Source organism: Parasteatoda tepidariorum, chromosome 10, assembly GCF_043381705.1.
Source record: "Parasteatoda tepidariorum isolate YZ-2023 chromosome 10, CAS_Ptep_4.0, whole genome shotgun sequence".
NCBI lineage: Eukaryota > Metazoa > Arthropoda > Arachnida > Araneae > Theridiidae > Parasteatoda > Parasteatoda tepidariorum.
In genome coordinates, this window is record NC_092213.1 from 69,256,956 (window position 1) to 69,269,270 (window position 12,315).

General features: G+C 33.0%; 1 protein-coding gene across 1 annotated transcript in view; it reads right to left on the minus strand.

Moving 5' to 3' along the window:
• Nucleotides 1-12,315, minus strand: part of LOC122269824 (transient receptor potential cation channel trpm-like) — a 255,102-nt gene that overhangs the window by 54,059 nt on the left and 188,728 nt on the right. The window contains exons 6-8 of the mRNA XM_071187014.1: nt 8,027-8,198; nt 2,624-2,807; nt 201-324 (exon numbers count right to left, since the gene is read on the minus strand). Of these exons, the coding sequence (XP_071043115.1) occupies nt 201-324; nt 2,624-2,807; nt 8,027-8,198 (480 nt within the window). The remainder of the gene's footprint in view (nt 1-200; nt 325-2,623; nt 2,808-8,026; nt 8,199-12,315) is intronic.

Genomic DNA, 12,315 nt, shown 5'->3' on the forward strand with positions numbered 1-12,315 from the left:
CGGAAATTAATGAGAAAAATTTTGTTACCACTAGTTTTACGGCTAAAAACAAAAAAGTGGTAACTACCTGTTTTCTATGTAAACTAAAAGATATTTTTGTGCATTGTGTTGTCCTCTTATGGCAAGTCCGAATATTTTGAAAGTATCTATTTTGAAACAATACTAAGGAACAATTATATTTTACTAAATCAAGTACTTACCAAATCTTTCCTTCTGACACATAGCATGAGTTCAGCATGTAATCTTTCAGAATTTTCTCTGCTTAAGTGAAAAGTTCTTTCGATTGTCGTGAGAAGCTGTTCTTTCACATCTTCCAAAAGAGAGCTAGAATGAATATATATATATATATAAGTAAGGTTGAACTCCGACCCACCCCAGGGGGGTATACGGAGATAAAAGTAAAATTATTACAATAAAATTTCTCTAAAAACTAAAGTTACAGTAAAATTTCGCCAAATGNTATATATATATGACCTATGAGAGTTTAGTCGTTACAGCGAAGCAATTATCTTTTTTTTATATCGGTCGTTGAACAGTCGACACAAGTTTGGGTTTACGATAACTAATGTTCAACTCCGTAGCCTTGTAATTTCGACTCAATCTAGAGGACAAGGAAACTCCTGGATCAGTACCCCCAGAGGTATTATTTTGTTATGCGAACATGGAGGACTTTGCTACTCGACAGATTTAACGTGCATCAGTAACCGTATAATACGCGGAGAGTCTTTGGCTGGCGGGATCGAACCCACGAACTCTTGGACGTGGGCTCAGCGCCCTACCAACCAGGCTATCCCGGTCTAAGGAATTATCTTGCTAAAACTAGGTTAAATTTAAAAATAGTAAAAAAAGAAATTCTGACAGCCCATGGTATGTAATTTATTTTTTTATACTAACTGTACCGCCTTGTTTTATTTGGATAGAATTCTTATTTCAAAAAACGTTTGAGAATCAATAGATCTGTAATTGATTAAAATACTTAGCATATAGGTACTATTTAAAGAATAGTACAAACATTTACTAAGACAACAACTTGCACAAAAAAGAAAGAAAAAAGAAAAAAAAAAGACAGGATAAAAACTTTTTCAATTTCAATTTGCTTTCAGAAATAGCAAACTTAGCGAGTATCAAGAATTATAAAAATATAACGAAATTTTTTTTATTAGATAGAATTCCTACTCTAAAAAAAAATTTGTGAATGAATAGATCTGTATTTCTCGTAGTCTGATTAAAATGCGTATCTTATAGGTATTATTTAATGATAGTCTAAACATGTTCTAGGACTACAACAACAACAACAAAAAAAAGATAGAATAAAAAGTTTTTTTTTTTTTTACTTTCAATTAATTCTTAGAAATAATGAACTGTTTATGAGTATAAGCAATCGCAAAAAAAATTTAGTGTTATTTGCATGTAAAATTTATTTTTACTGCGGTTTTTTTTAAAAAGGAAAGTAAAAGTATAAATAAGATTTGAATCTGTTTAATTAAAATTATCAATCGCTATGTATATCAAACTGGAACCAATTATATTTGTGCGCTATAGCTATAAACAAGTCAGGAATGGCATTTCTCATTTAGATATAATAAATCTTATTTACGAACAATTCATAAAAAAGATAGTAATATTTTCTTTAAAATTTTATTCTAATGCATAGTTGTTATAGTTTTTATTTTAGCATGTTTCCCTTTTAATAAAAAGTTTCATTATTTAATCAATTGATAAACTAAATATAAATAGGATTGATAAACTAAATAAAATTTGATTCATAATAGAAAGAGTAATAGGTTAATAGGACTGATAAACTAAATAATCATAAGAATGATAAATTTAATAACAATAGAATTTATAAGCTCGAATAATAAAAAGGATTGATAAAATAAAATTTATAGAAATGATAAAAATATAATCAGAGAATTGAAAAACTACCTATCGTAAATCAAATATCATAAACTGAATGGTAATCTAAATAAAAAGAAAGGTTGATAAATGAACAATCATAGGATTGATTAACTAAGTAGTCATAGAAATGATGAATTAAATTACAATAGGATTACTAAACTACATTAAAATAGTATTAATAAACTCAACATTCAACAATAATAAGATTTATTTATTTACGAAATGGGATTGATAAATTAAATAAAATAGGGATTGATAAACTAAATTATCATATATGATTATTTAGTATATACGGTTATCGTATATACGATTAATAAACTAAATATTGTAAATTAAGTATTTTATACTTACCCCTAAACTAAAGAGCCATAGGTTTGATAAACAAAATATCTCTAGGCTTGAAAAACTAAATAGTCATATAATTGATAAACTAAATAATCACAAGATTGGCAAAGTAAATAATCAAAGGATTGATAAACTAAATTTAAATACTTCCCTGTTTACTCGGAAAGATCTCACGATTTTGTTTTCTATAAAAAATTTCATTGTTTGATAAACATTGGCAACCTACTTACGAAGATGACGTGAACCAAAGTAAAATAGGGACCCATAAGCTGAGAACACCTGTTCTAAAGTTATATAATACCTGTTATACATGCATCATGTTATATAACACCTGTTAAGCATGCCAACAGTTCGAATAGTTTCAAATGAATGCACTTACTCATAATCATGCATATAACGATGAGCAAATGCGAGAAGGTCAGCAGCTCTTCCACTTCCATCACAAATGACCACAGGAACTGGAGGCGTGTCAGTTACATATTCTAAAACTGTTCTAATAGTGTTCAGACCACCTTCTACAACTACACACACTACAGGCACTCCGCAGGCTTCCATTTCAGCTCCTATAACATACAAAAACTATTTTTCTACGAAAACACAAAAACGTTTCTCTCACACTTGTTTATCAAAAAATAATTCCATCGCACATGATATCACAATTTTGATCCTCTGCAGAGGATTGGCTCGCCTGTTTTGGCAGCCCGACGAAGTGAGCGCGAAGTCGAGCACCTTAAGGTAGAACAGTTTAACACGTGGAGTGCCATGGGAGTCAACGGTGGCCGGCACTGAGTTAGTTTGCAGCTCCACGGGGGTCATCGGTGACTGGCGAAGTCAAGATTATTAGAAACACATAATTTGAGTAAATTTTTAATTTTTTTAATATTACTATCGTTACTAAAATGGTTTCAAGAAACTAATGCAATCATCATCATCATCATCGAAATATAACTGGGCGCCTGGGGCCGTTAGCGGCCTTTTTCCCATTCATCTTGTATTTAATCTTTAAGGTGGTTCTTTCTGGTAATTGGAATAAAAGGAAATCAAATATTTTGTATTTTAGTTAAAATTATGTCACTACAAAAATGAGCTGCAATCGGCCTGAGGTTTATGTCTTCTCTTAAGTTTTCGAAAGTAAAAATTTCGTTGAATCCTGCGGTGTCACAATATATGGTCTTTTCAAAAAATCTGAAGTTTTGCTTTGCAATGTGATGATCTAAAAAATCTATGTTGAGGTCGCTATGTATGTTTTTATTGCGGATAAACCATCTTGCTTTTGTTATTTTCCTGAGGATTTTGTTCTGGCATATTTTGAGTTTTTTAAGGAGTGATGTAGAGATGTTGCACCAAGCTAAACTAATGCAATATAGAACACATAATAGTTTTATACACAGAGATGCCAACTTGCTCCAGGCAGCGAATAAATGTTTTCAAGTGGTAGTTTATTAATTGTGATTCTTATTTTAATTAATTCAATTTATTAGATTTTTAATTATCACTATTTCTAAACAATTCGTAGGCTTATAAAATTCACCACTTTTTAAAGATACGTCATACCAATACTGAAATCCTGACCTATGTTACTTCACGTTGACAATCAGTTTACAGCCATCCAAAGATTACAGCAAGTTGCTCTTATTATTTTCATTTTCTTTCAGTTACACAAGCAAGGTGCTTGTCTCCCAGTAAAAGCCACCCCATAGACTTCTGTACTCAAACTGTTTTTTAATTTAACTTTTTATTTTATTTAATTATGTATGGGATATGGGCTTTCTGCGCTGCCCAATTTTTTATAAATAAAATCTCTCATATTTGCAAATTTAGTTTATAGTTATGTACTGTTTGGCCAGACCAACGCCTCCTATAACTGAAAGCCTCCACACGGTTTTTTTATAGGTAGTCCGATCAGATTACTGTGAAGGATATCCACTTACCGAACGAGTCATTTAATAAAGAATATAGTTAAAATAAGAAAGTGGTAGCAAATATATGACTAAAAATTTATTTTATTTATGAATATTATTAGTTTGCCTTATTCACTTATCAACCACTGCAGATTCAATTCTTAAATATATAAGATAAATATCTCTCTATTACTTTTATAAAAGGTTTTGGGTTCATGCGCACAACTGGTTCACTTTTTAAACAGTCTGCGCGGACTACTTATAAAAGACCGTGTGGAGGCTTCTTGATGTAAGAGGTGATGGCCAGACGCGCAAGCCATGTAAAATTAGAGTGGCATTTAACGTGTTAAGGAGGACCGATACCCGGCAATCTCGGTCCCTACGCAGGCGCTTACTGACCGCAGCCAGTGATGCTTGACTTCGGTGTTCTACTGGGAACAGTATACCTGCCAACTGTTCCGGAAGATTTTATTTTCATATTTAAAGTGGTAGTAAATATATACTATTATTTCTATTGTAAATTCAATTTTTAAATGATTTTGATCACCACTATTCTTACAAAAATTAAGCACATATATCAATATGCGTTACTATCATGGTTGTCAACTTAAGTTTGCTCAAATACAACGTATTTGTTTGCTTAAAATTGAAGTTTTAATTCCATTTTAATACCACTGGGAAAAATTATAATGGAAAGGATTGAAAGTTGGCAGGTATGGAACAGTGTCTTTACGATCAGTCCACTGCGGGACGAACAGATATGCTATCGATATATACTACATTATACAAATGACAATGTATTTATTGTAGCAGGCATGCCACAGGCGACTATTTATGCAAAAAGTGGTAGAAACTCAATTCAACTATTATTGCAGAAAGTGGTAGAAACTCAAACTCATTTCACACTATTTAAGAAAGCAAGAAAAAAGAAGGCTGTACAACGCTGTTTTAAGAGTTGGTGATGCTGATACATGTTCACGCTGGAAGCTTGGCTTCCATTTGGCGTGCACTTCGATGTAAATAAGCTTCCTCCATAGGGATGATGGTTTTTTCTTAACTTGCCACTGAATTTTGGAATCGTCAAACAGTTTTTATTAAAAAAACACGGATCCCTTGATGAGATTGATTAGGCATGAGATTAAAAATGTTTATACCTTAAAACTTGTTTTAATTTTGCCATATTTTTCGAACTCAATACGTTTAACACATTTTTAAACTAGTTGAAATGAATATAAACACGTTTAAGGAATATATTTTAAAAATGATTTTCATTTTGTATAATAATAATTCAAAAACATTTTAAAATGTAAGGTAGATGAAATTTTTAATCTTTTTTTAACTTGTCTCCATTAAAATGTAAATAGTCTTTCTCTGTTTTTAAATACAAAAGTTTTTACATAAATTTAACAGAAACCTTATTTTTTTTCAGTAGTTGCGAAAGATTTTCTGTATCGATTAAAGTAAGCGGAAATGTGTTTTGGCTAGCACAAGTGGCTCTATTTGGGGACGAGAATAATCTTAAGAATAAGAAGATGAAACGAAAGTAGGAATTTCTTGCGTGTCGGAATACTTCAATCAGAAGTCGATGGTCATAAAATTTATATTTATTTTTTCAAACGGCAAAACACATAAAAACAATAGTTAACAAAATCAAACAACGAGATGAAAAAAATATTTACTGGCAAACAAATAAGCTAAGTGAAGAAGTTTGATAGTTATTACAAATTTACTAAAAATACTTACTAATTAATTTGAACATATCTTGCACTTTTTCATTAAACATTGAACGTTTATCTTCATTTTAAATTATAGATAATCTAATCTAGATGTATAATTTTTCATAGTCTTTTTCTTTAAAAGAAAAATATAAAAATGACGTGAACACATATATCGCACACCAATGCATCCAGATGCAAATAAAATATGTTTATTACAATATGTAATAATAAACATATTCCTTCATAATACGTATTAATAATCATAATATTTCCTTTTAGTCCATATAAGCATTTTCATTAATAATATAATATGTCCTTTTTGTTCATATTAGCATATTCATAAATGGTATAATATTTCCCATAAAATAGTCTGAAGATACAATTAAAGCAAAAATTAAGGAGATATTTTTCCACCATAAAAATCGCGACTTTTAAATTTTTATTTAACTTTCTATATTTTTCTCTTGTAACAATATATATGTGTGACACAGTTTTTTCAATCTGCAAAAATTAACAGGTTTTTTTTTAAAATGATAAATAATATAAATGCTCTATTTGTGTACTCCAGCCCCATATCCACACTAATCCCTCTTTCCTACATATAACACCAGCTATTTCCCTCTATCATTACCTAAAAGTACTTTTAAGTGGTTTTATATGAATTCCATGGGCTGAAAATATCACGTCACGTGATTCCATAGCACTATACTACTTACCCCGCGCGATTTTTAATGACCCATTCTCCTTTTTGGCATTTTCCTAAATAAAAAAAAATTGCTTCTTGACTTTTTTTTAGTATAAGTACAGGTTATAAAATTATAAAAGAAATAAAAGCTTGCCTTGTAACTGCGACCAACAGTATCCAAAAAAGTCGTACTGGATTGCGAGTCGTACTGGATTGTGAACTAGCAACCCATGCATTACAATTTCTTTTCGGTTTTGTCAGTACTGAAATGACCTCTTTCTCTATTTCCTTAAAAACCGCGTACTTATGTATGGTTTTTATGGCTGGATTATTTATATGCGTATGCGAATTTACTTATAAAAAATATTCTTAAGTTTAAAAATCAAGTTCAAAACTTGTTGTTGTTGACGTATGCCTGTTTAGGCAGAAGGGTTGCGATTGTTCTTGTTTTCCAGTGGCGCCATCTATGGCCAATAATTCGACTTCTGACACACCATACATCGCACCCGTTTATAGGGCGGAACCCTTCATTCATCCATCGATCGTAATTTTGCCCTGAATCAGAGAACGATCGATCTCCAATCCAGTACCCCCAGAGGTATTGATTTGCTGTGGGAACATGGAGGACTTTTGCGACTCGACAGATTAAACGTGCATCAGTTACTACACGGGGAGTCTTCGGCCGGCGGGGTTCGAACCCACGAACTCTCGGACATGGGTCCAGCGCTCTACCGACCAGACTATCCCGGCCAATTTANTATGTGTGACACAGTTTTTTCAATCTGTAAAAATTAACATGTTTTTTTCGAATGATAAATAACATAAATGTTCTATTTGTGTACTCTAGCCCCATATCCACACTAGCCCCTCTTTCCTACATATAACACCAGCTCTTTCTCTCTATCATTACCCAAAAGTACTTTTAAGTGGTTTTATATGAATTCCATGGGCTGAAAATATCACGTCAATTGATTCCGTATCACAATACTATTTACCCTACGCGATTTTCCAATGCAGCGATTTTTAAAACTTTTCTTCGTAACTTTTTAGTATAAGTACAGGTAACAAAATTTAAAAGAAATGAAAACTTGCCTTTTAATTGCGACCAACAATAGCCAAAAAAAGAGAGCGAGTCGTACTGGATTGTAAATTAGCAATCCGAGCATTACAAGTTTTTATTTCGATTCTGTCAGTACTTAAATAACCTCTTTTTATTTCCTGAAATACCGCATACTTATGTATGGTTTTTATGGTTGGATTATTTATATGCGTATGCGAATATACATATAAAAATATTCTTAAGTTGAAAAATCAAGTTCAAGAAAATTTTCAAGTTTAAAACTTCTGAAATATAATAAAATTTTTAGAAGAAAATACATCATTTTTTTAATATTTCAAACACATTATCATTTCAATAAATGTGCGCTATCATTTTTTAAATGTGATTTCATTCTTTATGGAATTTTTACGTTGCTTACTGGTGTAAATCTTCTGCTGGGATATGTACTTTTCGAGTTTCTTCCGTAGAGCAATTTCAGCACCATATTTACCAACAGTTCCATTATCTACGAGGACGAAATAGGAATGGTGGTTGTTCAAAACAGCGAAGCGGCTTTTTGGTGATGATATGCTGTGGTAAGGTACGGTCACCTGCAAATAAAAGATAGAAGGAAATAATTTACTTTAGAGTAAATTTCTTAAAAAAAGGACAATATTTATTCAATAGTTCGTCTTATTGAAGAGTAATGACATTACTTGTTTTCATTTCTCTGTTTTGAGAACGATTCTCACAAGTACAGACCTCCTTATTAGGCAAACGATGTTGTTTATTTACGTCACACTAGAGCTGCACAGTGGGTTATAGGCGACAGTCTGGGAAACATCCATGAGGATGATCCTAAGACATGCCCTCAAAATTTTAATCCTCTACAGAGGTGACGGCTCCTCTCCTTCGAACCTGCGCACGAAGTCGAGCACTTCACAGTAGAACAGTTTAACGAGGACTGATACAGCACACCCTCGGTCCTTTATAGGCTGATCAAAGTGGTCACTGACCCACACACTGACCGCAACCAGTGATGCTTAACTTCGGCATTCTACTAGAAACCGTGTCGTAACAATCAGTTCACTGCGGAACCCTTATTAGACAAAGAAACCCAAAGTAAATCCCAAAGTGAAGCAAATTATAACCGGTTGTATAATTTTAATTGCACAAGAGTTTCGTTTCCTTATATAGAGAAGATGGATTTTGTTATTCTGATTTAGTTTTAAATATATTTTACAAAAAAATATTTATCAAAGTTTTTCTGGTTTTCCCTCATAAAATAACAGAGCCTTCTTAGGGAGTTCTAAGTTTTTTCTTTTACTTTTTTGTTGAACACAGTATAGTTAAAAAAGAAAACTCCACATGAAACTTTATAACACCCTATGAAATTTTAGTAAAAATGTGATTCTTAGAAATTCATACTGTTTTTTTTAATGATAATTTTGAGAGAACGTAAAATTTCAGTTAAACATGTAAAACATCTGGAATGATTAACATTATCATAAAACTCGTACATAAGATCAGTTCCACGACAGGTACATTATTTTGTACTTAAACGATGGTAAAAGAATAACGGAGAAGAAATGAATATAAAGTATGTTCCCTAGTATGGAATAGTTCCCTAGTATGGGATAGTTCCCTAGTATGGGATATGCCCTCCCCTTACTGTAATTGTTACTTGGCATCGTTTCTCCATGCTAAGCACCAGATTATCCAGGAGTTCTTGGATTAAACGTCTCCATTCCTTCTTTAACGCATCTTTCAGCAGATGGTTCCTACCCCGAGGATACTGTCGTGTCGCAAGACGTCTTCCTAAAGCATCCCACACATGCTCTATGGGATTTAGACCTGGAGAGTAAGCTGGCCAATCCATTCATTTGATATCTTCACTTTCCAGTAGCTCTTGAACATTAGCAGTACGGTGTGGCCGGGCATTAACATCCATAAAAATGAAGTCTGGTCGAAGTCTCGGAACAGACGCACATGGGGTAGGATTACCTCATTGCAGTAGCGGTCTCCAGTTACAGAACCTCGGTCGAAGATCTGAAGCTCAGTCCGCCCGTTCAACATAATGCCACCCCAGACAACAACTCCAGGACCACAGTAATGATCTCTTTCCGCGATGTTATTAGGATGAAATCGAGCTCCAACCTTTCTCCAGATCAACTGACGTTGAGAATCGCTTGTAGCACTAAAACGACTCTCATCTGTGAAGAGGACGCGACTCCATCGATGAGGTATCCAGGTTTCGTGTTCTCTGCACCACTCTAAACGGTGCCGTCGATGGCTAACTTTTAAAGGTATGCAGCGTTCAGGACGTCTAGCAAATAAGCCACCTTTGTGGAGGCGTCTGGCTACTGTAAATCTTGATACTAGTCGTCCTGTTGCTGTGCACAGTTGCTGAGATATGGCGCTCGCTGACTGAAAACGGTTTCTTTTCGCCTGGAGGGCAATGTAACGGTCATATCTTGGTGTTGTTTTCCTTGAACGGCCACCACCAACCTTCCGAACAGCTGTACAAGTAGTTTTAAAGGAATTCCAAGCACGAGAAAAACACTTTTGTTGATTCCGAACTCTTCGGCGACACTGGTCACACTACGCCCCTCCTCAAGCTTCCCAATCATTCTTCCTCGAGTAAAGTCGTCTAAATGATTTCTTGAAGACATGTTTCACAAAACAAATCACTTGCACATGCAGCGAATGTCTTTAACTACGGTGCTCTTCATCCTTTTATCACAGCTTTGAACTGCGCGCTCCGACCCACAAGGTTTACGTACACTTACATCACCTACGACGTTTTATTTCTGAAACTTGCATACAAATAAACTTTCTACTGAATTACGTGCATATTATACTGCAATTTCATGGCTATCTTTTACTTTGTTGGGAAGCTGTGGCCGAAAAACCACTTGTTGCTTAAGTTCTGCACACCAGTGTATATATATAACATTGATTATATATATGTTTAAACTAATAATAATCAAAGTGAAAGCAAAGTAATTCTGTCAAATCAGCAACGACTACATTTAAGTTACCGTTTTTTATTTAATTACAACTTGATTCTGATTTTGTACGAATGCTTTTCTGGATCAACCGTCCCCAAGGGGTTAAAGGGCCACCACGACGTAGTTGCAAAAAATTAGCATTTCATTCGCATATGATTCTTTGAAATTTTGATAAGTAGTGGTGGAAAAACCACTTAAATTGAATAAATAATTTCCGACAAAGCGAAACAAGTTAACGTATTTAAAAGTAGCATAATATATAAATGTTTTGATTATTTAAATATAGTGGGGGGGAGTAATAAAACTTTAAATAGAATTTCCTAGACCAAGTATGAACATATATTTTTCTGCCAGAAAAATTATTTCCAGAAAGAGAAGCAATTTGGTATCCCCACATTAAAAACATATCTGAGATTTCGAATTTGTTTTTTGCACTCCCTACATTAAAAACATATCGAAGAATTCGAATTTGCTCTTTGTTCAACCCCTCACCTTCACACTTTATGCGTTGAAAAACTTCAAACACCTTCGATTCAATGCTTGTCAAGTTGACCAAAAGGTGACACTTTTCGAAAACTCCTGTCATGCATTTCAGTTTTACTCTTTTTCTCGGAAGGAAAAAACTGCTTGTGAATTCTACAATTTTAATTTGGGTATTTGAAAAATTGCAGTAATAAAACATTTAAATTTTTTATAAGTATTGATTTACCTCTTTTGAAAAAAATATAGAAATGAGATGTTATTTTATTTCAGAATATTTTATTTTCCTAAATTTTATATTTTTTTCCTCTAAATTTTACGTTTATTACGGAAGATTGACAGCTCTGGTTGATCGAACTTCACTGAATCCCTAGCTTATAAGTTGATTATTTAAAATTGCATTTTGTTTAAATACGGAGTTTTATTGCTTGATTTATTGTTTGACTTTTTCATTTGTTAAAAATAATTATTATCTGGGGATCTTGTTTCTGATAGTTAAAAATTGTGTTATTCTTTCAAAAATCAGTAAATAAACAAAATAAAATTTACTATTCCTATATCGAAATTAACTTTGTTTTCATCCTTACAGAAGAATTGCAGGGGGCTATTGGTTTGGTAATCTAACTGACCAGGATTTTACTTTACATCTTCCAAAAAAATATCTTCCTTGGAAAAAAGTTGCCTACCGTATATTCACCCATTTTGTTTTGAGTCTCTTAAAAAAAAATTTTTTTTTTACTATAGTTTACTTGTTTACGATAAGATAAAAAAATTCTAATAGAATTTCAAGTTATCCCATTATCTTGAGTCATCCCATCCCGGGTTCGAATACCGGCGATGGCTGGTTGATTCTTTTTCTGCAGCCGGCTCGCGCCGATTATTGTCCTGACGTAAAATATATCCTCAGTGGGAGACGGATTGTGAGTTGGAGTCCCCTTGCTGTCAGACTAACTAACTAAATAACTAACAATGCTGATAAAAATTGCCAAAATTATCTTGCATTTTTGACGCTAGAAATTGTACAGAAATACATTGAATTTTATTTTCCTTCATTGTGTCTCTTAAAAAATAATTAACTGATACTGATTTATTTTGTTTCTGAACTATAGTGACCTGAAATCCCTGTTTCAAGACTTTTGAATGTCTGAATAATTGAAGGCCAAAATTATTGAATTCTATAATTTTTAAATATTATTTGAAGCATTTGGGGTAAAACATTAAGGGGGAACCCCACTCT